Source organism: Eucalyptus grandis, chromosome 3, assembly GCF_016545825.1.
Source record: "Eucalyptus grandis isolate ANBG69807.140 chromosome 3, ASM1654582v1, whole genome shotgun sequence".
NCBI lineage: Eukaryota > Viridiplantae > Streptophyta > Magnoliopsida > Myrtales > Myrtaceae > Eucalyptus > Eucalyptus grandis.
Window position 1 is genome coordinate 63,130,168 of NC_052614.1, and position 27,719 is coordinate 63,157,886.

The 27,719-nt window shown below is 41.1% G+C and overlaps 3 protein-coding genes across 3 annotated transcripts; 1 reads left to right on the forward strand and 2 right to left on the reverse strand.

Annotated features, from left to right (window-relative positions):
- Nucleotides 1-1,558: 1,558 nt before the first annotated feature.
- On the reverse strand, nt 1,559-3,594 carry LOC104440291 (amino acid permease 3-like; the record flags this gene model as incomplete). Its single annotated transcript, XM_039310475.1, has 5 exons — nt 1,559-2,466; nt 2,571-2,710; nt 2,837-3,048; nt 3,145-3,238; nt 3,351-3,594. Coding segments are annotated over 5 exons (1,344 nt in total), but the record flags the coding sequence as incomplete, so codon positions are not given.
- Nucleotides 3,595-18,841: 15,247 nt separating this feature from the next.
- LOC104438169 (transcription factor MYBS3) lies at nt 18,842-20,327 on the reverse strand. Its single transcript, XM_010051253.3, has 3 exons — nt 19,898-20,327; nt 19,375-19,571; nt 18,842-19,286 (listed from the first exon to the last, which is right to left on the reverse strand). The coding sequence occupies exons 1-3, from the start codon at nt 20,214-20,216 to the stop codon at nt 18,903-18,905; spliced, it is 900 nt and encodes a 299-aa protein (XP_010049555.3). The 5' UTR covers nt 20,217-20,327; the 3' UTR covers nt 18,842-18,902.
- A 5,256-nt stretch (nt 20,328-25,583) lies between these two features.
- On the forward strand, nt 25,584-27,620 carry LOC104438170 (pentatricopeptide repeat-containing protein At2g15690, mitochondrial). Its single transcript, XM_010051254.3, has one exon. It carries the CDS (start codon nt 26,218-26,220, stop codon nt 27,328-27,330), a length of 1,113 nt encoding a protein of 370 aa, XP_010049556.2. The 5' UTR covers nt 25,584-26,217; the 3' UTR covers nt 27,331-27,620.
- The last annotated feature ends 99 nt before the right edge of the window (nt 27,621-27,719 follow it).

The following is a 27,719-nucleotide window of genomic DNA, read 5'->3' on the forward strand; positions in this document are numbered from 1 at the left end:
GAAATGGAGAAGTGGACGACGTGGACTGACACTTGTCCAGGTGTCACGCTCTGAATGGTTCAGAGCACGGATTGCGTGGCACTGTTAGGGTACCCAATATTTTCTCTGTCCTGACATGGTCTTAGAAGCCGACCTCATCCTAGCCCCAAAGATTCTAACGCTCTTTAGAAAACCCACCATGTCAGAGCCCCAAAGGTGGGGTTAACAATTAATACAACCCCACTGGTGGTGTTCTCGCATGAAGTATTTCTTCCATTTATTTGATATTTTTTAAGATATTATTGCTAAGATAAATGAGAAATTAACTTCTTTTTTCTCCTTCTCTCATCAAAACTGATACAAATTAAATTAAATGACCTCTGCCATCTCCCCATGTTGGGTCACTCACAAAATGTAACTCCTGACCAGCAAAATTAGATTGATGCAAATTTTCTAACAGTGCCATTGACTAGACCTACTTTTGACTTTCACCATCCTGCGCCATCCTAGCCCACCACGTAGATCGGATTGAAGTTTCCCTTTTTCATGACCTTCCCAATTGCTAGCAAAAATAGAAAAACGCAAATAAGAATCGATCTTTCTTAAGTAAGTTCCAATGATTTTCCTTTGAGAGTCTGCCGATGACTAGTGGCTGAAAGTCTCTAGCGGTGGCGGCCTCCTACCCCCACTCCTGCCTTTTGGCTTGCCTCCTCTATAAAGTGCCAACGAAATTAGTTTGTGCTACTCACTTAATCACAAAACAATCTTAACTTTGGCTCATCGAAAAAGGAGACGTTTATCCACTAATTATGAGCATGAACCACAGAAAAAGAGAGAGAGAGAGAGAGAGAAAATACACGCATGCCCGGTACGCGCGGAACCTCTACCGCCCCACTTTTTTTATTCTTGGTTCCCCATTAAAAAGCTCCGACAAAGGTTGTCTGTAAGGCGGGCCCGAAGCGGGTGACATAGATGATTCAACACGGAGCAGCTTTATTGTACACAGGTGGGAACGCAGCCCTCAAATTAGCAAGAACTTTGAACAGCCATTTCCTTTTATTTTTTCCAATGCCCTAGTCTTTGTGTCTTCAACCTTAACATAATAAGAGATAAGTGCGAATCTTGTTATGTTGGTTTTGATTTTTGCTAAAAGCAAATGAGATTTTATGCATGACCAGAAACTGCATAACGACTGTGGGACAATCGCTTATTCAATATTACAAGTTCATGAATTAATGGTGAAATTGGGGAGAGATGGATCAAAAAAAGAACACGTTTCTTTGCTTTCGAGATCTAACTAGATTGAGTTTGTGCCCTATTGAATTTGCACATTATCAAGATCATGAGAAATTAAATCAAATAAATGCCTTGCTCGGAAAGGCTTTAGACATTTTTGTGGAAAAGATAAAGACAGCTCCATTGATTATGTCCTTGTCATGACTATGCGCTCGGATTATAACCTCATTGTTGCATTCAACAGTCATCATATACTTCTTTTTTTCACGAACTCCGTTTGTGTATAGCCCCCAAAATCAAAATACATGAGCAAGAGAAGACCTTGAACTTCCTTTTTCTTGAAGCTTCCAATTTTTATCGATAATTTACACGAGAGAGACACTCTTATGACGATGCACACAACATGCAGACACTAAAATGGCCCTTCCGTCCCAACATAGACGATACAGTGAAACTGAAATTTGACCCTAAAACTTATCACACAGCAAATTTCACGGACGCAATAAACCTTTATGCGAACATGAACACGAAAGAAATCTCTCTCGCCTTCACTCTATCCTTTCCTTACTTGCGACATGCCTGTCAGTTGCACGTTATTTAGTAGTCGGTACTGAATGGCTTGAAGGACTTGAGGTCGAGAAATACATTGGCGACAGAGCCAGCGGCGGCAGCAATGGTGATAATAAGGCAAGCCACACTTACAATCTGGAGGCACACCCACTTGGTGCCCAGCTTGGGTATTTTCTTCTGCTCAATGTACAGCTCGACCGGGAAAAAGACCGTGAGGGGCCAAAAACCTAGAGCTCCGAGCAGCCCAACAATGTCCTTGAAGAATGGGAGGAGCATGGAGATGAAGGTGGTCCCGATCACGAAGACCGTACTCCAGACCAACCGCAAGAGTTTGAGCTTGTAAGATCTGCGCCAAGGGGCGGGGATTTCAATCTCCCTCGAGATAAACTGGCTGTTGGGAAATTTCTTACCCAAGGTCTTCTCAACATGGTTGAATAGCGGTTGGCAGTTGAATTGGTACGCGCAGACGAGTTGGATCACGATTGCGGCGTTTGCAATGTCGACCATCCAGTATGGGTTGTGGAAGCCGAACCCAGCGAGGAGGTTTTTGGGTGCCATATCGCCAAAGGCTGCGTAGCCCATGCACCCACAGATCATGTAGAAAAGGGTTGTGGCTGCTATGCTGATAAGACTGGCCTTCTTCGTCATCTTTGATTCAGATGGAGAGGACCGGATGGTGTCCTAAAACAAATATAAACTCATCACGTCAATGATTTCAATTCATCAGAACTATTACCCATCACTAGTACTTTCTTGTTTCATGCATTTGAGAGAGCTCTGGTCACCTGAACTTCAACGAGGATGAGGAAGTACGAATAGGCAAAGGCGATGTCACCAAGAGCCTGGAAGTTCCTCCATATTTTCTGCGTTGAGGTCAAGGCCCCGATGTTGATTCCAGTGAGACTTCCCTTAATTTTCCCTGTCTCTGAAGATAAAACAAACCAGAAGAGAACACTTAATCAGAACTTCATAATTCGACTAGGTTCTATCACCAATGGAGATAGCTTAGAAACATAAATAGAGCAGCTTAGCAAGAAAAAATTTCATGTGCCTGCAAGTTTGGCAATACTGAGGCCAAGTTCAATGGTGGAGTAGGCAAACGACATGAAGGCGGCGACGATCGACAGCCACCACAGCCGATTGAAATTGGGGATCTGAGAGAAAATGATTTCAACGAAGCCAAACGCAATCATGTAAGGATTGCTGTTGATGTGACGTGGGTCCTCACCTTTCTCGTGGAAGCAATTGGACCTCTTGATAGCCCTGCAATGACCATGGAAGCCGATAATATCAAACTCACATAACTTTTGACACCATCGAAATAGCAATCACTAGAATTCTCACTGCAAATTTACTCACATCATGCTGGTGGAAGATGCAATGGTGTAACCAATGGCAACCCCAAATAGGTTCACGTATAGAACCAGCTCAAAAAGCTTGATTTTGAGGTTACCTGGAGAATTTAATCAAAGAGAAGCTTTTATCACCCAACACAACATGATTGGACTTGACTCAGAAATTAGCGTATGAATATGAACATGAACACAAATACAAATGTGACATACCAAGATTGTCACGGACAGCACCCATGTAGGCATAGTTACGGTCGCCGGTGGCGGGGTTGCCGGAGCGATAACAGGTGGTGAGGAGGGTGGAGGTGTAGTAAGTGACAAAGGCAAATAGGAGCACGATGGTGGGGCCAGCAATCCAGCCGAGCTGCGCGATGGCCCAAGCCAGGGACGGGCCTCCAGATCCGATCAGTGCTGTGATTATGAGAGCGCTTGCTGTCCATACCGTCTCTGCATTTATTCACACACAAGCCAAGAAAATATTCAGTGCATCTTGTGTGCCAGCGTGACAAACCAGAAGGACTGTGATCAACGCGACCCGGCCGCGAGTGCAGGCGACGCCGGAGCCAGAGGGGTGGCGCGGTAGTTCGTCGGTCCTCTGAAGGCTTGGCGGAAGAGAGAGACTAGGGCGACAGAAGAGAGAGAGAGCTTGCGGGGGGATAATTTCTTGGTCGGGGCGGGAGGAAGAGGACGCTCAGCTTAAAGTTTGCTAGCTAGACAAGTTGGGCCCATTGAACATGTATCGCATTTGTCAATCATCACATGATGCACCCAATGTAACATGTCACTAAACATTCTAGCTTTCCATTTTAATTTACTCCCTTAAAATGGAAAAGAGAAGAGAATTGCTGCTTTAGCTAAAGCAAGAAAAGTGTATCATCCTCACCACATATCTTCAAATTTACTATTAATAGAATATACTGCCAGACAACATACTTGGAGATGTATAATTAGGAGGGTACCGTGGAAAGTATCTCTAAGCATTTTTCGAAAAAAATGTTCGTAATTTCAGCTACTCTCCTGAGATCACAACACGGGTTGACGTGAAATGCTTGCGGGGCTAGGCTACTGGCGAGATAAATTTCTTTTTCACTGACTCTGTTTTATAGAAATAGTCCTTATTTTCCTGTGAAGAATATCTCATACTTTTGTTGCTTTAGTCCCTGGTTTGTTGGCGGTATTGACATGATGCCATTGATCTTGAAGACAGGTGATTCTTTGTGGTAGCTCGCCCAAGTCCTTCATAAACAAGTCGTGGTAATTTTCATTTCACTCCTTTCGGGAAAGAAATGAAGACAAAAATAAACTCACCTGTGCGTTTGGGACGACGGTCGTCATCGAAGCATTCGGAGCCATCTTCTGGGGGAACATCAATGGATGCATGGACGATCTGGTTGTTTGGATTCTCCATGAGAGAGAGAGAGAGAGAGAGAGAGAGAGAGAGAGTTGGATAATGGAATTGAGAAGAAGGAATTAGAGTCGGTGTGGTTAGAGTGGCCAAGAGAAGAATGAAGTGAGAGGTGCAGGCAGGCCTGAGGGATGGCTGTAGATGGAGTTATATACAGCAAAAATTCAGAAGAGAGGGGTGGTATTGTGGAACTAGACTCGTGGGAACACAGACATGTTAAAAGTATGATTTTGCGGTTTGGAATCAAATGAAACCGGTACAGGTCTCGTTTCATCCAAGTGCACATAAGCGGCCTTGTTTGCATCTAAATGCACGTAAAGAAGAAAAAATTGGGTATCGTGGAAAGTCGACATGCATGCAAGGATGTAAAGGAGGGAGAGAGAAACAGGATGTGAGGTCGGCATGGAGTCAGCAAAATGTCATTCGAACTCGTTGCCAAAAGATCGATGCTCATTTGCGTTTTTCTATTTTCCTAGTGAATCCTATCAATATGATCAATCTAGAGCATAGGCCACTCGTAGCCAGCAATAATGGCAAGAGGGGAACCGACGTAGGAGAAACATTCGAGGGTCTTCACAATATGGGAAGAGAATTTGGTTGGTTAATTAAAAAAGAAAGCATGTCATAGGTCACCTAATGATAAAATGACAATGGTCTTTCTAGTGTCTAACAATAACCTGATAGGTATTACCCACATATGTTTGAGTTCCTAGCAAAATCAAATTTGATTAGCTATAGTAGCGGGTTGAAGAATAATGAAGGCTTGTTCGCATTTTTTTCCCCTTCAAAACATTGTAGGTGATTTGATCCTCTTATCGGAAGGGATAAAGACTATATCATATGTCAGTTGTTTATCTGGCTACGTTACTTCCGCTCTCGTTGTTGTATTGGATTAATGCCCTGAAAAATTTTGTCGGCCAAAAATTCCGATTAAAAGGTTATCACCGCATCTCTAGAAGGATAATACAAGTGGGAGTTGCTCACACACATGGAGATTATTATTGGTGTGTACACGGATATATCGCTTTCTCATCTTTTCTCCGGAGATTACTATTGGTACACGGTACACGGAAATATCGCTTTCTCAATCTTTTCTCCGGTATTACTGTTGGAATATGGAAATATGGCTCTGTCGTCTTGGTATATGGGAGATGATCGCTTTTCTCCGGAGATGATTCTTGGTTGGGGTTAGGCAAGATGTTTCTTTGGGGGGCGGGGGGCGGAGGAAACGTACCATGAAACCAAATCATTTCCCACCACATCTCCACTATCCAACACTCCATTAAACAATTTCCATGATCGCACGTTAACCTATCCATAAGCGGTTGTAACTCTTCGGTTGTGTAGTGGACTCGACTAATCTCCATAATTCTAGTCTCCCCAGGGTACATTTTAAATGACTTGAAGGAATCGAAAAGAGACTTACTCCGACCAGATGCTTAGTAAAGAGACTTTATTTGAAGATAAATAGAAGCTACTCATATTACCATCGGCCGAGGTGGCTTCGCTGGATAAGAGCTCCATTGATCCTTGCCCAAAGGTGATGGGTTCGAAACTCAGTGGAAGCACTTGGTGTCTTAAGTGTGACATCAGGGTGGTGGGTTTACCCGCCAACTGCCAACTATACGGGGTTCCCTAGGTATCAAAAAAAAAAATAAAATAGAAGCTACTTATACGATTCAACCTAGAAACAAGAAGAATGACCCATTATTCTATTTACAAATTTATTACTAAGATTGCTTGTTAAATAATCCGTGATTAGATGTATATATCGTTACATGGCCGTACTTGCTTTTCTTTTTCCATTTAGGAATCTCCCATTCATAGAACTTTTTTACGTGGGATCAACGCATTAGGCAACATAAAATTAAATAAAATAAAACAAAATTTTTCCATCGAATAATTCTTTTAAAAATCGGACATATATCAATAAAAATGGAGCTGATGATCAAGCTTTTGGAGTTGGCCCAAGAGATCATTGGTAACATCTTCTTAAGCTGATCAAAATGATGGCCACACATATCTCCTAGATAAGCAAAATGTGATCATCCAAAAAAACATGCTATAAAACTGCAAATTGATTGCTGCTGACAACACGATATAATTAAAACCGATCGATTTCGATCCTTATATTCTCTTTCGGATCTGAAAAAGGGTTGTGGACAGATGCGCTAATAAATCATGGGAAAAGCGAAGTACCCCACGACTGTCTAATCAAGCCTTGAACTCGGCCTGATTATGCCAATCATAAAACCGTATTAAGCTCCTGAATGATTAATTAAAGCAGGCAAAAGGAGAGAGAAAATCGAAGAGTGGAAGGAAGAGTTGACCCTCATCCAATTCTATGTCTACAATAGTCGCCTCGTGGAGGAAATGATATTAAGCCTGATAAAAAGCCAACCCTCTTGCCAAATTAAATAAATACAGGCTTGTAGAATTCTGGCTGTTACCTCGCTCGTCCGAGTGCTTATAACTCTTAAGCCTTCACTCCATTCAACCATCAATCGGCATCTTCATCTTCCTCGGCTTTGGTTCTCCACGCTTATTTAAATTTACACAAATCTCGATTGTTGATCAGTCATCACTGTATACCAATGACTGTGTTCATGGTCATCAATGCGCATGGCAGTAGACAAAAAATTCCCGGAATTGACAAATTGTCGATAGCCACACCACATTTGATGCCAAGTTATACTTGCTCGGATCAGGATCATGTCGATTATAAAGACTTGGCTATTTTTTGGTATAAACACATACTCCCATTTTTGTTCTTTTAAAAATTTGAAAGGCACGGATGATTACCTCTCAAAAGTTTGGATGGGTGAGTATTATATCTCCGATACTTCGCACTCCGCATTTTGACAACCACTTTATCCTCGCCTTTGTAACATCTTGACACATCATCCTCTGATCGGTAGGTTTCGCGAACCATTACCATTAGTCATTGCTTCTTTTGGAATGGTATAGAGACTTGACAAGATTTCATTTTCATTCAACTTCATCTTCATCTTCATCTTCATCTTCATCTTCATCTTCATCTTCGTCGTCAATTTTGATGTAAGCTACTCCTCTTTCCAGTTTCTCTTTTCTTGGAAATCTCCATTATACTTCAACCCAGTGTTTCAATTAAATCCCAAAGCTCCTGAATATTTGGCTTCCGCATATCTTTCTCACTTCGACAAGTGACAACTATATGTTCCAGCCCCACGACGACTCTATGGAATAATCCCGATCGGGTAACTCCGTGTCCCTGTTTTATACGAGATCCATCGATCGTATCCCTCCAACTCTAAAGGGTTCATTTCCGCGCCTTGTTAGAGAAAAGCTTCCTATCCATGAAATTTCCATGATAGTGTGTCTGATTGCCCAAATCTAGTTAATTTAGGGCTTTTCCTTGCCTTTGACCTTAAATTTTACCGATGGTACTTGAGACTAAATTCTATATCTCTTCTGTCTGAGAAAAAAAAAACCAAAATCGACAAAGCTTTTCGATTATGTTGTTTGGACTTTCGCATAGATTCCGGTCACTTAGGTGCTGTAATTAATTTTTGGTCGCTGTCGACAAACTGCTTTTCATTCCCTTCTGGGTTGATGCCGATCACCCTTTTGGACCTATTTGGCATTACCGGCCTTTGTCCATATGAGAAATATGTTAGGGATATCGAAAACTTCCCAATTCAAATACTTCCAGTAGGTCGAAGATGATTGATCTTTCCGATGGCACCTTCATAACCAAGTTTTTCCATGACCACCGACAAAGAACCCACCCGTCACTCAAAGTTTCCGAGGACTTTGTCGATATAGCATATTCCTTGGCGGGCGGCGCCCGATAGCCTTGGGTCGAGTCACTATCATCCTTGCCGCGTTATTCGAGGAATCCACACTCATACGTCTTTGTCGATGCATGAAAATGCGTCGGGCATTTTCTTTGGCCCTTTTCGGGTTCTTCAGGCTTGGATTGCTCTGTATTTTCCTGCCCTTTTTTTCCTGACAGAGAGCGTAAATTAACCTAGTCTAGGGAAGTAGAACTCCGGACTCATCTCCCCGATTTCGTGGGTTTTCGTTTGCAAAGTCATCCTCTTAAGCCGATTCCTAGATATATTTCCCCATTCAAATATTTCTTGAGGTCATGTTATTAGTATCCCGCCGCTGACATTAACATATGTCCCTTCACTATGTCGATTTCCCTTCTCTTTTTCCATTTGGACTTCCAAATGGAGCCTGCAAATTCTAATTAAGTGTGCTCGTCCCAAGAAAATTATCCAAAAAGTACTAAATATATTGCATTTTTGCTTTCAATATTGCCAATTCAGTTTTAAACATTTTTACTTATTGTTAACTGAGAAATTGAGAGTTCAATCCAATCTATGCCGTGGGTTCATCTCCTCCTTGAATTGTGACTCCATCATCGACATCTCCTCCTTTAAGTTAGCCTAATAAACATTACATTGATGTCATCTTTGCTAGCAATTTGAAGTCGGAAACCAACATTAGGCTATGCTTTCTCAGGAAAAAGATGAAGACGGAAAACTTCAATCCAATCTACTTTGTAGGTTCATCTCCTCCTTGAATCACGAATCCATCATCGACATCTCCTCCTTTAATTTAGCCTAATGAAATATTATATTTAGAGTTGCTCACAGTATAAAGGTGGAGGTCAACATTAGGTCATGCTTCCTCGTAAACGTGAGAGAGAGAAATTTCAATCCAATCTACTAGGGGTGTGCAACTGGACCGGGTACACCCGGTTCCCAAACCGGCCCATCCGGAAAATAGGGTCGGGAATCGATTTCCGTTGAAACCGGTCCAGGAACCGGTTTAAATCGATCCGGGAACAGGTTCCGAGTGATTACCCACCTGCAAACCGGTTCCTAGATGGTTTTGAACCGGTTCCCGCACCCGCTTTTGTAAGTAGAGGTCCAAAATCCTTTTTTTTCCCTCGATTTCTATTCTTACTCCTGCAATCACACGACATTTTTCCTTTTAGCTCTTTCAAACATGCACGGCACTCTTCCTTTGTCATTTCTCTTCCCCACTTGCTTCCCTCCCTCAGCGGCTTCCTCTTGCACCGTCCGATGGACGGATGGTGTTCGTCGCCGCCAAATTTTTGTGTACCACATGGATTGGCTCGCCTAATTTCTCTTTTGTAGGAGGAATTCTACTTGCATAAATGAGTAACTTCATATAGTAGTTGTGGGAATAAGACTAATATTAGACTTATGTTTGTTGTTAATTCTTTGCCTTATAATTTTATTTATTATAATTAGCCTTGTGAATACTTAATTTTTTGTTTAGTCAAAAAGTTCATGTATTTATTTATTACAAATGCTTAATGTTTCAATACAAATTAGGAGGATTACGTTATTTTCCCGCGTATTAATATATAATTCGCAGTCATATAAGATATCGGGAGATTGCAAAACAGGTTCCAGTGGAAATAGAGTTGACCCTAGAACTGGATCGGAAAAACAGGGTGAGTCGGGTACAGGGTCCAATACAAACAGGGTCAGGTATAGGGTCCAAAACTAGGTTTAGACCCTACCTACCCTGGACCCGATTACCCCTACAATCTAAGCGTTGCGTGTTCGGAGGGCATGGAATCTTCAACTCTGCTTTTTGTCCGATAGAGAAAGTCCAAAGAATGTCGTCATAAATGGCACTATTAGAAAATTTGATAAACAATTTACTCCTTCCGGTGGCCAACCTCTAGGTGCGGCGTTGCCTCGTGGCAGTGACACATTATGGGGACAAGGCGGAGGTTCTCTAATTTATTTAGTATCAGTTTTGACAAGAGGGAGAAAAAAATTAATTTCTCATTTATCTTAGCAATAATATCTTTAAAAATATCAAATGAAAGGAAAGAAACATTTCATGCGAGAACTCATTAATCACATTATCAAATGAATGTATCCTATGGTATTTTGATGATATTTCATTTTTGCTTGAGGGGTGAAATCGAAACCCCGGGTGTAGCTTCATCGTCCGGCCTTGCGTTTGCTGCATGTGGGGATGTAGTGCCTTCTCTCACCCTATAGTTGATATCTCTCTTTTATCAGGGAAGAGATCACCATTTGGGGTGCACTTCTGAGGATTAGGGGAAGCTTCTTTATAAAGCAAGCGATCAATTCAAAGTTCAAAGTCGAGAGGTTTCACTATTGGCTTATATCGGCTAATATCGAACCAGGTACAGAGAGGTGGGAAAGAGACTCTCAATTTTAAAGCCAATGAGGCAACAAAAGATAGACTTTTTTAAAAGCACTAGATGTGACATCTGATTTTTCAATTATATTTTCAATTGAATGAATCGGGCTTTTCATCGACGCACTTATAGTGTTTTTCTCTAAACCGATCACTCTTGAAATAACTAGACTATTTGGGGAAACCATTAAGGGATTTTAATGCAATAGACTTAGGAATTCGACTAGGAATCGACTGCTCGACCGTACTAGTCTGCAAGGGTCATTACGACACAGTCGAAAATCTATCAGAGACCAGAAATAGGTCGATTCAACTGAGATAGGTGATCAGAGTGTGGGTAATTCCACCATATTGCAAAATTCTCGTCGATTGACACTAGATCGATTTTTCTGTCGTTTTGGTACCCTGTGCCTGTATTTAAAATCTTGAGATTTTCATGACAACCGAGAGTCGCCAATAGGTCAAAGATGTATATTGTGACTCGAGATAAATCGATCACAAGTCAATTGCACTAAAAATTTCTAAAAATTACCTGATATGTTAGGTCACACTAAAATCATGTCAGATTGAAATTAACTTCGAATTTAAACCCGATTTCGAAAATTGAAAGTTCTAACATGTCACGATTTATTTTAAAAAACATCTACTCATCCTTCAAAGAATTCTCGGCGAGTTCGGGATTTTTATGGAAAATCGATACGACGATTCGAAAGACGAACGGAAATTTGGATTGGTCGAATTGGGAGGAGTTTTGACTTCTAAACTAAGCTATTTGACGTTAGGGACTTGCAGAAAAAGTATTCTTTGACAAAATTGGACATCAAATTGAAGAATTTGATAAAGAATTGAAGCCTAAGGTTTGATGAAATTCGGATGCTAATATGAGGGCTGGAATTTTGGCTTCAATTGGGTTTAATTGTGATTAATTGTGAGTTAATATGCTTGAAAATGATGGGGGAACAAAGAGAATATTGAGGGCTGGTGGGACCAAAGCTTGTGACTCTTCCCCCTCCTTTTTCTTTGGTTTCTCTCACACGATTTCCACGATTCCACCCCCCCCTCCGTCTCCTTCCTCGCTCGAACCCTCCTCTCCGTTGGCTTCTGCTTGACTTTCATTCTTTCATTTCCTTTTCATTTGTTTTCCCCCATCGAAGAACCTCTGCCACGCGTCCCTGCTCCCCACCATCTTTGGTCTTTTGGCCATTTTGGGACTCATCCTTCAACGCCTGCTCTCCACCGAAGCTCCTCCAGGCGTTGATTTCGTTGCCCCCGCGTCCCTCAAGCGAAGACCATCACCCATCCATCTCTCTCCTCCGAAGATTGATCAAAGCAACCCCATGTCCGTCTGCTTCGAAGACCCCACGCGTCCACCGAGTCGGCCCATCTCCACGGCCAGCAGCCCACCGCCCTCGCACAGATCAACCGCCAGCTCGTCCCACCGATTCAACGCCGCGGCCCGCTCGAATCCAGTCAGCAGCCCTTGTTTTCAGCCAGCCTTGCGGACCGTTTTTGGCCCGGCCCGGTCTCCGTTTGGTGTTGTCGTTTCGGAGTTTATTGCTCATCTCCACGTCGCCGTTACCGTGGACTCACCGGCTCGTTAATCCGATGAGTTTACCAACTAAACTCTATTTATGAAGTTAATTATGCTTATGGGGTGTTTAGATTATGCTAATGATGGTTTATGTGAATGTTGATTAGATTATGTGCATGATTAGATTAGTGCATGGATTAATTAGTCTAATTATGTAAGTAGATTAGTGTAATCTTAATTGACTTTTAATTAATTATTGCATTTAAATTAAATATTATTTAATTATATTATTTTATATTTAAATTAAATTAATTTTCGGAATTTATTTAATTATTAATTAATTAATATTTTCCGGAAATTATACCGGGAGAGCCGCTTGATAGAATTTTGAGCTGATCGCAATGATGTGTTTAGTTTCTGTAATTGAATGATGTATTGTTGAATTGAGTGATGATTGTGATATGTAGATATTTTAATTAGAAAATACCGGGTGTCGAGTGTTGACACCAAAAGTGGTTTTTAAGTACCATTATAGCTTAGGTGAGCAATATAGATCTGTAACAGCTTCGTGGAGCATTTAGAAGCTGAGCAATAATATTTTAGCAGCTTCGGTGAGCACTATAGATATCAGCTTCAGCAAGCATTATAGTTATCTAGCAGCTTTGGTGAGCAAATATTACCTAGCAGGTTCGGTGAATGATAATTGATATAGCAACTTCAGTGAGCAATTTAGACATCAGCTTTGGAGAGCAATGATATATGGATATATCTATTTCAACTTAGGTGAGCAGTGTTCGAATCGATAGAGTTTATAGATGGCATCAATAGTATGGAGTCGAATGATCGATTGATGGTTGATTTGGATTGAAATGTTTGGGTGATTATATGAATTGAACTGATTTGCAGAAATGATCTAAGGCAAAGATAAGTCCTTTGACTTGTACTTATGCTTAGGTAGTTCTTGGGCATATTTTCTTCCTAGTCAGAATTTAGGGGGTGAACTTGTTAAGACATTATCTCATGATTATTATATAACCATTTTCAGATCCTTAGATGGCGGTCGTGGAGAACTCGAAGCCTCGAAGTCTGGGGTGGTGGAGATCGAAGGATTGGCGAACGTTTCTGACTAGTTGGTCATAAGACAGTTCCCTTTTTGTTGAGCCGGTCTTTTGTAAATAGCCCAGTATTGTATATAAACCTTGTGTGTTTATAAAAATGTTTGTTTTGGTTATGAATTGTGGCCTGCTTTCCTATCCCAAGTTTTTGGTTGTCGGGGATTTGTTTCGCTTTCACATCCATATTAAAATGAATGAGTTGGCGATGCGTCCTGAGACGTCGTATATTTATCGACTACCGAGGGATGGCATGCGCTCGAAGGTCGAGGCATGACAGTAGATGCTGAAGCTGAAGTGTTTTGTCCTATCTCCGGTGTGCACTTCAAAACACACGCAAAATGGGAGCGACACCATAGAATAAACGAAGCCACCGATGATGGCAAGAGTGGACCCGACAAGGGAGAAAATTCAATGGTTTTCATAAAAAGGGAAGAGAATTTGTTCCCTTAATGGGAAAAAAATCATGTCATCAGTCATCTAATGATGATGATGGTATCACCCAGAGATCTAAGTTTCTAGCAAAATCAAGTTTAATTAGGTATGAAAGCGAGCTAAAGAATGACAAAGGCTTGATAGCAGCTTTTTCCTTTTCAAAGTCGGTCGGTGATTTGATCACTCTTTTCGAAAGGACAAAGACTATCATGTGTTGTTGTTCGTTTGACTACACAACTTCGGCAGCATTAGATTAATGTCGAAAAATTATGTCAGTGTCATTATTCTCTAGGCGATGTGGAGGCCAAGTCCATGTGATCAATTTCTCCTCCTCACGAAATTCCTTTCACCAGAAGATAATATTTGGTTTTCTATCGAATCGCGTTCCGTGCCAATTCGGACAGGAAGTGGCACGTGTAATCAAGAACTATAATTAATTACTCTAGAAGAAAGCAAATGCAAGAACCGGAAAGTTAAAATGCAGGAACTAGAAAATCAAGTCAATAAATTAAAAGATACATAATTCGTACTGATGATCTCGTATCCCTTGTACAAATAATTCAACATGGCTTATATAACCCTATTGCAAGACATAGACGCTCCTAAGCGGTCGATATTCAACTTAAAGGTTACAAACCGCAACTCCGTGATCTTTGGCTCCATGGACAAATTCAATGATCGTGCATTTACTTTATCCATATGTGGTGGTGAAATCAAATAACACACTTCCACAATGTTGGCATACAAAACTTGATTCAGTTTTCAAATAATATGTCAATGAAATCTTCATCTTTGTGGTTTTGGGTTCAAATCTTATTGGAAGCGCTCCAGAAGTAAAATCCTAAGTGCAGTAGGCCGATGTCTAGAGTGCCTCCTTTAATATCACTTGGAGTGGTGGATCAACTGAGATGCACATAAACTGGCCAGGACACAAATTTAACACTAAAACCGAAAAAGAGAACTAAAAGAAGAAGCTTCAACTACATTTTTGTTTTTTTGTTTTTTTTTTCTTGACGAGTGGAGGCGACAACGTGAAGAAAAATGAAAGATGGTAACAAAAACTGATTTGGAAAAGTTTACAAAATTGTAAAAAAATTTACAAAGATTGGAGTAAGTTATCATATGGATTTGGAAGTTGGTTTCAAAGGCCAGGCCTTTCTGTAAACAGAGCACCAGGGCCACCGGCCCATTCAAGTGAGACCGATAGCACTTTGCCCAAGTCCATGAATCAAACGGAACCATATAGCATCGGCAAAACAGGAAAATCAATGCCAGTTCTTCGTTAGATGGTTGTGTTGGTTGATCTCACATGTACTACAATACAGTTGACAGAGTCTCGAGATAAATTTAGGCAATACAGAATGACTTGAAATTCGTGGCAGCAGCTGAGCATTATTGTAAGAACTCAACTTCAGCATGGAATAAAGGTTGAAATTTTGAGTTGGCAGGAATTGAACTTGTAGGTCTTTGAGTAATATGAACTTCAGTTTATTGGATAATAATACCTTTTCATGCCGATGTATTTTGATGTCATCCTGGATATCCATTTTGTTCTGGTTTTCTAATCTCCTCTCAGAGTTGGCGTGTTATTTTTAGCCACAGAACATAATTTCATTGTTCATAACATGGCAACATGCTTTTGCTTAGCAACAGCTTCCGTGAAACTCCTATCCATTGGACCGGCTTGGGCATGAATCGGCAAATAGTTGCTGTTTTGCTCGCTCGAGCTTCTTTCTGATGACTCAGTTCATCTTTTGTCTTAGATTTAGATCTTGTACTGATGGTCAATTCTCCGATCGCTGAATAAAACTGCTGTTTTCTGTTCACATCTTTGTCGGTACTTGTTCTTACACTAAATTCTCCGAGTAGATGATTGTTCTTACTCTTTACCGCCCTGACCGTGAAACTTCAATAGATTGCGCAATTAGTGAGAATATTGATTTGTTACTATAGCTTGGCATGTAAATTTTCCCGGTGGCAAGTTAGAAAATACGACATGCCTAAAGTTTTGAATCCGTGGAATTGTCGCCCGGGGGGGGTTAGCAAAGGCGATAGTGAAGTTTAGAATTGCAGCGTTTTTGGCATAATATTTAATGCTCAATCGCAACTCGCCCTTGACAAAACGAAAAAAGCCAAACGCTACTTTGCTGTCGTTAAGGGGTATTTGTGAAAGCACAAGCATCCTGACTTCCTGCAGATTTTACTGGAGAGGATATTATAGACTTGTGCTGGGTGTTTCTACAGATAAGAGGCTTAAATTGATTGATTCTTTTTTCAGGAAAAGAACATTGCATATGAGGACGGAGGGATTAAAGAAAAACCTAGGTTTTCCAGTGAGTTCGTTCACGAAAATGACTACGAAAATGACAGTTTTGGACTCTTTTAGAATCACAGGATCACAAGGATACAAAAGCAATTAGGATATTTGTATCTCTAGCTCGAGAACAAGATTGTACCATCCACATGATTCATAAGCAGAATTTAAATGGTTGTGTCCACGATTTGCTTTGTGGGGTGAATCCAATGTGGAGGGATTCGACACCTCAGTGATGGCTACAGGTATTAAAGCCAGGCGCAGTGGTTAGATGAAGAGTCACTTTCTTCAAAAGCCTACCTATAATCACTCAACAAATCATGCCAACACAGACGGACCATTCCGAAGAGGTAACCCCAGTGAGATGCTAAACGTTAAAAGTCTTGTACATTTTACCAGTTGTGGTTCGATTGAAGCCAACAGGACAGACCCAAGAGCCTGATTGGGACAACTCTTGATACTCAACTCGTGGTCCTGCGTTGCTAATCCTTCTGCTCAGATCACGGCCGAAATGAGGACTCAATATAAACACGTGAAAGATGATGAACAAGGGGAAAATCACTCATTTTTGTGTTTCTGACTGTATTTTTCATCTAAACATAATCTGGATCTGAGAACGCAGATGCTTCATTGATTTACTTCACTCACAGTAGTAAAATTGTTTTTTTCCCGGTGGTTGTTGATCCCTACGAAAGGATTTTCTTATGTTCATAATTTGCATGTGGGGATAAAAATTTGAGCCCGAGTTTGATTAGCCAAATACAGTGGATTGGATTAAGGTGTTTCTATGCGTAGGATGTGCCTTTATATATTTTTAGCAGCTAGCCATCCGTCCCATTTAAAGATATAGCATAATAGGGGCTTGTTTTTCAATGAACTGACGGAACAGAAAATGCCTGGAGAGAGGAGATGATAAAGTTGGTTCGTTGCGAGCTTGTGGACAAGCTGCATTTCTTCCTTATCTTCCTCAAAATCACTAGATGTCTGGAATTGTGTCAGCTTTGTAGTCACATAATTTCTAATCTGTCTTTTCTTCAACTGACAACAACGGGCCTTTTCGTTTTCGATATGTTCATGCTTAATTTGTAGCATGAGTGATTTCATGTTTGCTTTATCTAAACTAAATTTCTTTCTTTCAAGATATGTTTTTTTTTCACCTAGAAACCTCCATTTTTTTGACAAAATTGGTGAAAAAGGAAACAGATATATTCAGAAAGTCAAAGGGTTCTCTCAAGGCATTCTGAATCTTGTTTGGGGAAGAGACAAGTTATATTACTACCATATTCTCACAAATTGCATAGAGTTGGCCCAAAGAAGAAGCTCCAAGAAATGTTCAATAATTTGGGTTTGGCTTGTGGAGAACTGCCCATAGAAATAACCATTGACGTGTGGTCCAATCTTCATGGCTGGACAAATATGATTGCTAACTTGTGTCCCCTTCGTATTTATTGGATGCATCAACCGTTACCTTCAACTTGATGCTTTTCATAGCAAAGTGAACAAGCATATTCCAATTGGACAAGAAAAGGATGAACCAGAAAATGAAAACTTTGAACGAGCATGAACATAAATTATCGTTGAAAACAAAGCCAAGAAACTTCAGAAAGTTACTTGGTTCATTTTTTTATCCAGTCGTCTGTTGGTTCAATTCTTGCAGTGTGTTATTCATGTATCATCTTTTTCAGCAAAGCAGAATGGAAAGGCTTGTTCTAACTCGTGGTTGGTTTGATGTGGCTCGCGTCTTCTTTTCTTTTCTTATATCTTTTCCCTTATCGTGTCTTCTAAAAACCACCTGTTTTTCCAGCAATGCGAAAGTGGCTACTAAAAGAGCTTTATGTTTTTTCTATAAAAATAATTTCCTAATTTTCCAATTAAAAGAATATAACTACAACCTGCATGTCGACTACATACATGTCCTTCAGTCTTAGTCTTGAAGTTTCAAACCGATAACTCATATAAGGAGAAAGTAATTACTGTGCAGTTTACTAGAAGGAGTTTTCACTAATTTGGCCATACCAAACATGTTTTCATTGGTTATCAATTCAATCCATAAGTTTGTTCTTTCATCTACAAGAAGCTAGTATCGAGTCTAAGTTTGTTTCGTTTTCCCAATCTTTTTCCACACTCAACACAGCCAATCTTTTCCACACTCAACATATTTCCGGAAAATCTTGTAGGAGACAAGATATTCCTCAGGTGTTTCTCAATATTATATTGCTTTTAAAGCATGTAAACAATGCAAGGGACTACTAGATTCCAAAGAAGAAACTTTGGATGAGCCTGGCAAGAAAACTATCTGCCGTAGAAAGATGCCTTTCTTCTCTTTACCTAACTCCTGTGTGAATCCCTTTGCTTTTCTATGTTTATATGTCGGTGTTTGTCAACTCTTCTTTCTCCAAATGAAGCAAACTAAAAGTTAAAAAGTTGCCATATGTGAATAAGCTAGAATATCATCTTTAATCAATATCCCTTATATGTATACAATTTCGGCACACTTGTCAGATAGAAAGAGGAAACAACAAAAAGCAACATTCTTCAACACTAATTTAATCTACTTATTATAAAGGTAAATCGTCATCATGATCAGTTGAACTACAGCTGCAGACTTTCCTTTTGAAGTGGATATAACAAAAAATTCTCTTCCAAACTGATGAATTGAAGCTAAAACTAGCATTAATGGTAATGTCCACTCCTCTCCTCGAGCCTTAGGAAATAAAAGGACAGAAGGAAGAGTTTTTATTATCTCTTTGCTAGTCTTACAAATAATTTTTCATGTAACAGCAAGAGGGCCCACAAAGAAAGGAGCTACAATAGACGGCTTTTTACGCTCCAAGGGCCTTGAAACAGCTAATTTGAGCTCCAGATCAAGACCAGAATTTGGCAAAACGCCGATCGATTTTGAAGCATTGGATGGCTTTTGTGAGGAGCTGATCAATCCGTGTCTTGATGAACCAGTCATCATCCTCACACTTTCTTGAACATTAAGCTTGCCATCCTCTTTTGAGGATCCAAGTGCAGTAAAAAGCTGAGGGGTTCTGGCATCATGAACTTGCAAATGAGACATCAAGGTTCCCATTTTGCAATTAGGAACTGACTCACTCGGCTTGGCCGTCAAACTGCCTAAACGATCACCCGCCGCGGTTTTGACATCAACCTATACAATAAGAATTTATCAAACCCCATCAAACTAATTGATGATAGCGATATGATGGTAATAGTTTATAGGAGCAATGATTTTTTACCATGTCAAAGAGGCTCGAGCGCCGCTTTTTCTTGTTGAAGCTCGCTTGCCGGAGGAAATATTTCTGAGCATGACTTGCAACCTGGGCCGGTGTTCTTGTGGTCACATAGCTCCTAGAGATGCCTCTCCAATCACCCTTCCCAAGCTTCTCAAGCCCCACCAAGAAGGTCCTGTGTTCCTCCTCTGTCCATGGAACTCCTGCTCATATACCCAACAAAATTTCAGATATCGAAAACTCTCAGCTTTAACAAATGAAAGTTCCCAAAAAAGCAAAGAAGTGCATTTAAACAAGTCTTGGCAGTGTAAGGTTGATTAAAATATATGTGGACAGAAAGAACTTAGATAGAACCAACTTGGTCAAAACAATACAAGTAGAACAATAGACATAGCAGGAAAACGAAAATGCTCGTCTTGATCAGAGAACAGAAGTCATATAAATTCAAATGAAACAAACAAAGTCTATTCTTCAATTTCAGCTAATAGCAATGATTAGAACTGGGTTTTTTGTATCTCCAAAAGCTCACCTTTCTTCTTCTCTTGGGATCTACCCAGCAGGCCATCCGACAGATAGCCGAGGGATGCTTTATCAGAGTTCTCGCCGATGGAGATTCGTGAGGAGGACAGGGAGGACGACGAGGCGGGCGACGAAGTGAAGGGCAAGCAATCCATGCTGAAGCTTTTCTTGATGGCGAGAGAAGAAGAGCATGGGGAGATGTCAAGCTGGACGCCAAAGAGCCTGAGCCCACCACTATCGAAACCAACAGTAGCTGATGATGAGTAGGTGACTGTGCAGGTCCTGGAATTGTGTCCTATGTTGCCACAATGCGAACACTTCCTGCCCATCTTTGCCCAGACAGATTCACAGACCAAGCTAGTCCCACAAACACCAAACTCAGATAGGGAGAGAGAGAACTCAGAGAGAGAGAGAGAGAGAGAGAGAGAGAAAGGGTACAATGTATGTGTGTCTGGCTGGTATATATGGTGGAAACTGGATGCACAAGAAAGGAAGATGATTGGATGGACATAGTTTATTTTTGCTGAGATGCTTTTCTTTTATCCCAACTTGAGTCATGAATCATAATGACCAGAAGATTGGTAAATGAGTAGTTAGCTTCCTCTCATTTCCTTCAGAGGAAAACTATATTTTATCTTTCTTTTTTCCCACCTGAGTTTAGTAGAACATACCAAGTAGTTGAAAACCGATAATAGGACATACAAAAAAAAAAAAAAAATAAACAAAAACAAAAAAACAAAATAATCCTATAGGTGGTCTCTCAGCTTTTCTCCTAAATTTTTTTCTATTTAATTTTGTCACTAAATTTTCAAAAATCTGTTTAATATAATCTTTTCGTTAAGTGTATCGTGCCACATGTATTTTCCCCATGTTTCCAAACCAAAATAATGATGTGCATTGTCACATTGTTTTCCAAGGCAAAAAAATTTATTTCGTTTATTACATCGACTATGCAAATATACCTCCCTATTTTACTTTTCGTCAATCGTCAGATTTCACATTCGCCAATTTGGCCCTCAAAAAACTATAATTATCTTTTGTATATATATTAAGGAAATGTTGAGGATTGAGACACTTTTTGACTTTGTATTAGTAATGGGAGAAATTTTTTTAAAATAGGATTGGACTTCATATTATTTTTCGTAGCAGTTCTGCCAACATGCGATGACTTTTGTCACCATGTTGGGGCCGTCCCGAAAATCAGGTGACCATGGGGGCTTGATAGGATTACATTTTTTATTTTTACGTGCTAATACTCATACGCCCAACATTTTTCAAATTCCCCTTTGTATATTTACCTTCCCCGGAAGGATAAAATACCCTCTAAGTATTTTACATCCTATAAGTCTCAAGGTCCAAATTGAACTAGGATGAAATCTTTTAAGGACTTGGTTAAGTCCAAAGTCTCGAATATATTCAAATATATATATTATCCTAGTCAAGAATTGGAGACAATTAACAATTGTATTCTGACAATGCTTCCTCCGATGTAAGAGAAAAGAATAAAATACGATGAAATAAATATCTTGGAAAAGTTGTAGAGAGAGAGAGAGAGAGAGGCCAAACCAAAAGTTGATGTAACCTAATTGAACCACTCTTACGTCATAATAAGATTCTGACGACCAATATTTCGGGATAATACTAAATGGGGCCTGATGTCGTAAAAAATTTATCTAATTGGCCCCGCTTGATTAGAAAAAATATTCGATATGTTCAAATCAGCTCAAGAAAAACATTATCATTGGTAAAATAGAAGGCAACTTCGATTAGCATTTCCAACTAACAAGAGATAATGACAAGGCCGGCCTAGATATACTGAATATGATCGGAAGTTGTAATTGTCTTGGGACAGCGATTACTTGTCCTTTCAATCAATCTTATCATACATTGCGAAGATAAATTTAATTACACTGCACCTCATCAATTGGATTCTTCGTGACCAAATCCCATTTGAAAGCACCCAAATAGTAAGGCCTACCCATGTTACTATTTCGGCAAAATTAATTAGATAATTGCCAATAATGTAAAGCAGGGCTGACACGAGGAAGGTTGGAGCAGAATATCTCTTTGCCAGACAAGCAAGCAAGATAATGATAAAATTGACTAAGACACGGGCTAATCACATAATTAATACATATCTTCTCCAACTGGATATGGTCTTGCCTTAATATTAAAAAATTATATGGAGGCGAGAGCCAACTTGCACGTAATTAAGGTTCGATTAAGTTTATTAACCAAACATTTTATCATGGAAGGCAAGTTGAGGATAATTTTAGTTATCCCATGTTTGGAGCAGGAATCAACTCTCTCCTCTTTGGATTTATGTATGTTAGGCTACTTGATTATTTAAAAAGCTAGCCCCATCCTAGTTTGACTACGAATAAGATGGATCATGGGGAAGTTTTGCATATGAATATAATAGTGGACAACAGAATTAGGCAATTCTTTAAATGGGTTTTTTTTTTTTTTTTTCATTTTTTGGTATTATTTTAGTGAAGGCAGCACGTCAACGAAGGCTTCATGTCCATCAGTGATTTGATACTAGGAATCTGCAATTGGAAGGCAAAAAGAATGAAGTGACATTTGAATGCATTCGCAGCTTGTTTGGGCCATCCCGATGACCTCTCGCGAGATTTCGAATTCTTTAAGAGATACAAATATATCTAACTCATGTAAAAGAATTAAAGAAGTTACTACAATGGAAGAATTATGTGGTTTATACTTGATTTTCTTTTCTTTGTTTAAATTGGCCGTGGATCTTCGTCTCTAACCTGCCGAGTTCGAGTTAAAATTCAATTAAAGCATGTGCATGTTAGGTACGACACATTGTGCCCTATTGCCACCATTAGAGCTGTTACACCATGATTATGCAAAACCCTAATCATGAGACGAGACTCAACTTTAACAAAAACAAGATTGATGGGTTGTCAAAAAGATATATATTGGCAACAATTTGGGATTAGAATATTCTCTCAAGATGCATCCTGTCATGCTCCCAATTTCAAGGGGCTCTGCAGAATTAACGTGTGGAGGAAGTTGATTGCGGCTTCAGCCATTGACAAGACAGTCATTGGTCAAGAACGAACAAGAACCGACCCACCTGTGATTGAAATGAGAGAAAGATTAAAGAATACTCAAGACTGCTTCAAAAGATTGCTGTTCAACAAGAGTATCTGATTAAAAAAAAAAAAACCAAGAGTATCTGATTGACAAAAGAAAGGAATGTGCACATGTACCCTCTTTGTCCTATATGAGCTAGTGCAATTTCCATGGAAATCGCCCCCAATATAATATGGACTGCCACTCAAGACCTTAATTAGTAGAAAAAAAGATGAATGGGTGCAGCAATTGCGATGTCTAATGGACATGCACTTCGTCACTTTCTAAAACAAGAACGAATCAAGAAAGAGATTGAGAAAAGCAAGGCACTGATTTCTTCCCAAGCTTCCATACAGGAAGAAATTTCTATAAGCTCTCTGCGCCAATGGCTTCGTCTCGCGGAGCAATGAGTTCCCAACTTTCGAAAGATTTTTAGAATTTTGCAGAAGAGAAAGCATGGCATTCTTTCGATCGGAAAGGTAGAATTTGCGATGGCAAGCTCAACTTCAACTTATGTCCTGTTTCCTCTTTCTGCATAGGCGAATGAGCATAATCTGTCTAACAAACACAATAAAATGATGTCATGCTCTGGTACCGTATGCTTAGTTTATAGGAGAGTTACTCGATGCAATGTATGTATGTACCAGACGTAGCATCATCCTCATGAAGACCGATTCAAGAAAAGCTGCAATGATAATCTAAGATCTGTCAACTCCATACAGTCCCTGCCACCGATTCAATGTATCTACCAGACATCTTATACAGCATCATCCTCCTGAAGACCGATTCAAGGAAAGCTACAATAATAAACAGAGATCAACTTCTTACCGTCCCAATATAAGATTACACATACATAGGTTTTATCTGATATTCCAAAGTGTAATGCCGGTTGCCTTATGTTGTCGATTCGTTCATCACAGATTATTTTCTGGTCAACTGTATCCGAGGATTGGGTGATTATATCAAGTCAACAAACACAGGCATTATAAACTGAAATGTCCTTTTCTACTAAAAGGAAAAACCAATGACTACCTCAAACAAAAGCCGGATTATGCGCAGAAAATTTGGTCAACTGTCTAGCGTCGATGTAGGCTGCATCAATTATAATAGAGTCCGAGCAAGACATGAATATTTATAAACTACTGGAAAAAAAAGAAGCAAAAACAAAGAGCCAATGAATTCTGTGGTCAAGTCCATATAGCTCTCCTTGATTTATAAATACAACATTTCAGAGCACTTATGTGCCGATTTCCGGTCAACTCATGGTATGGACAGACATCCAGAGTTGAACTTGACTATCTCGGAAGAAAACCGCGTCAAGTCACTTACAGTCTTATACTATTACAGAAGAATTTGAGAAAATCTACCAGACTAGGTCAGTTGTGAAGTTCCTGGTGGTTTTACCTGCATGCTTCCTGGAAATATCCAAAAAAAAATAAAAATTGTGTCTGTATCGGACTCGAAAAGGTGGAAACCGGCTGACCAGTTCAACATGAACCACTTCACTGGTCTTGCTGGAGGAGGGGTTAGTCGACAGATTATTCAATTACCAAAGGCGAAACAAGATGCTCAAAACTTTTTGAGCTCCAACGGTATTCAGGATGTACACAGACCTCTCTCATGTCTGTTCCAGATAACATCTGTTTCAGGACAACAATCACAAAAGAAGATGGATGTATAAATAAGACACACACAGAAAAGGACCTCCGACGAGTAAAACTCGCTTATTTTCACAGCGATTTTCTGCAAAGGACTCGAAAGTCGACCTGCATAACAAGGGGTGCAGTTGAAAGAGGAGCCGGCTCTCTGTCGCGTTTCTGCAGCTCTTCAGCTAAAACACAGACAATATTAATCAGGATTGATGATGGTATGTGCTAAATAGAGCGCAACGAGAGTGTCTTCAACTGAGAGGCAGCAAATCTGCAATTTAAAGTCCATTTCCCTGACCAGATTTCCTAGCAAAGCGGATCGATTGTCTAAACGCTACTATGAGTCTCTCAGGATAGGGACTGTTCTTGGGAGATGGCAAAGCTCGTGCCTCGTATCACTTGCGATCGCCTCAGTCCGCATATTGCCGAACTCCGACTCCGCAACAAGAGGGAAAAGAACTGCATGACAAACAGCTCTTTCCAGGACTTCTCGAGATCTGTCACTTCACCAAGCCTTTGTATTTCAGAGATTCATCCGTACGTTTGTGATGGTGGAAATAAATCATTGGAATCTTCGGATTCAATCCAGCTTAGTTCGAGAAGAATATTGTCACTGAACTTTCATTGATTAAATTGATTAATTTCCAACATAATGGAAATTTTATCAATCTTTTCCCAACACGAAACCTCGAAATTGTTTAATCGATGGCGTGGATTGATATGTTGGTCGTGAGAACCAGGATCATGAGTAGCGCGCAAGCTATGGAATCAGCAACTGTGGCCATGGGGGCGGGCTGGCTAAGTCTCCCATCCTAGCAGCGAAGATCAACAGAAGGGTCCTGTTCGATCCACCCGACGAGCACAAAACTGCAGCGATCGGTGACAACACATCGGTCTCGCGCCCTGCGACAGCTCGGCCGGACTAGGAAAGTCGGGCGGCGACCGGCACCCGACAAAGAATCATTCTTACACAGCAATCGCGTACTTAAAAAGTTACTGATCCAGAATAGACTGAGTTGAGCTTGGGGACCTTCGGATAGATCCCACGATACTAGGATTTCCAGCTCTATAAATTCGGGCCGAATATCTCAAAGTCGAGTCTTTTCGACTGCGGGACAAAACGACAAACATCTGAGATTCGCTCCCGCCGCGACAAAACTCCCCGCTTTCCGTTCCGCCATCGAAGCGCCGCGGCGATGGCCTCCTCCTCCCTCGCCTCTCCGTCGCTCTACGCTGCCGCTCCCAGGATCGCTCCGGCCTTCGGGCACCCGCGGACGCCGAGCCCCATCGGCCTCCGTCCCGGGACGCTGCCTCCTCTCCGGCCGCCCGAGAACCTGAGGGTGAAGCTGAAGCTGAAGCCGCTCTGCACTTACGCCGCCCCGAACGCCGACAACCCCAGGGTCTACCGCCGCCGCGGCCGCGGCGGAGAAAGCGCGGGCCCTGGCTCCGCCACCAAGTACAGGACCGAGAACCCACCTCGCAAACAGGGCCGCGAGGCTCCTTCGAAGGATGCTCCTGATTTGGCGGAGAATCGGGTAGATGGCGAGGGTCGGCAGGAGCTGGCTTGGAGGGAGTTGATCTGATGGCTTTGTTGCAGGAGGGTAAGGTGGAAGAAGCTGTTGGGTATATGGAACGTGGGGTTCGAGCGGATTATGCTGTTTTCAGGGCGTTACTGGAATCGTGCGAGAATTCGAAGTCTCTCGATCTGGGCAAGAGAGTTCACGATTTGTTGAGGCGGTCTGGCTTGCCGGGCGATGTCGATTTGAGCGAGAAAGTGGTGAGGATGTACGTGAAATGTGGCAGTATGAGAGATGCGCGCCGGGTGTTCGACAGAATGCGCGAGAAGGATATGAGTCTGTGGCACTTGATGATCAATGGGTATGCCGCGAGCAGCCAAGGAAATGATGGGCTGCTTTTGTTCGAGCAAATGAGGAAGGCGGGGCTGGTCCCCGATGGCGAGACGTTCGTGGCTGTTTTGGCAGCTTGTGCGAGCGCAGGAGCGGTAAAACAAGGGCTCATGCACTTTGATTCGATGAGGAACGAATTCGGTGTTGTTCCGAGCATCGAGCATTATTTAGGGGTTATTGATGTGTATGGAAGTTCCGGTCATGTGTGCGAAGCATGGGATTTTGTCGAGAAAATGCCTATCGAACCCACTTTGAAGATTTGGGAAGCACTGAGGAATTATGCTCGGATTCACGGAGATCTTGAGCTCGAGGACCAAGCCAAGGAGTTGTTGGTTGCTCTTGATCCTTCCTGGGCAATTGCCAATAAACTCCCATTACCTCCAAGAAGGAAGCATTCTGCGGTCAACATGATTGAGGAGAAGAATAAGCTGAGCGAGTATCGATGCATCGAACCATACAAGGAAGGGGGGAATTCTAGAGGCTTGAATGGGCAGATGAGGGAAGCCGGGTATGTACCCGACACGAGATACGTCCTTCACGACATTGACGAGGAGGCAAAAGAGAAGGCCCTGCAATATCACAGCGAGCGCTTGGCAATTGCATATGGTTTGATCAGCACACCACCAAGAACAACGCTGAGGATCATGAAGAATCTCCGAATCTGCGGTGACTGTCACAATGCAATTAAAATCATGTCTAAAATCGTTGGGAGGGAGTTGATTGTGAGGGATAACAAACGATTCCATCATTTTAGGGATGGCCAGTGCTCCTGTGGAGATTTTTGGTGATGTTGGTTTTCCCTAGTGATGGGAGCTCTTGTTCCTTCCAAGTTCTACCACTTTCCTTCCAGAGGATCAAATGATTGTCTAGACCTGTGAATTTGATCTTGTACAGGATGCTCATAGTCACGGACCTATAGCGATGACATTAGCACCTTTACTATGGGTGAGATCCTGGAAGGCAGTCTGAATGTTTTTCACTTCGTCTCGTCCCTTTTTCATCTGTGCAATTTTCACCTCCTCCATGAGTTTGGGGAATGCTTTTCTCCTTTGAGAACAATGACAACACCTACAATCAATGTCCGGGTTCAGAAGTGAATGTTTGTGTCGCTGCTTTCCAAAGCAAGTAGGTGCCAAACTGCCTTTCAGTTATTAAAAAATAACCAGCGATAGATTGC

What these genes read in the sequence shown, in the direction of transcription:
- LOC104438169 (XM_010051253.3), bottom strand. Translation starts at nt 20,216, where the DNA reads ATGGGCAGGAAGTGTTCGCATTGTGGCAACATAGGACACAATTCCAGG. An exon ending in ATCCCAAGAGAAGAAGAAAG is followed by an intron (nt 19,572 to 19,897) that starts GTGAGCTTTTGG and finishes GTATATGAGCAG; the next exon opens with GAGTTCCATGGACAGAGGAG. An exon ending in GCTCGAGCCTCTTTGACATG is followed by an intron (nt 19,287 to 19,374) that starts GTAAAAAATCAT and finishes CTTATTGTATAG; the next exon opens with GTTGATGTCAAAACCGCGGC.
- LOC104438170 (XM_010051254.3), top strand. Translation starts at nt 26,218, where the DNA reads ATGGCTTTGTTGCAGGAGGGTAAGGTGGAAGAAGCTGTTGGGTATATG.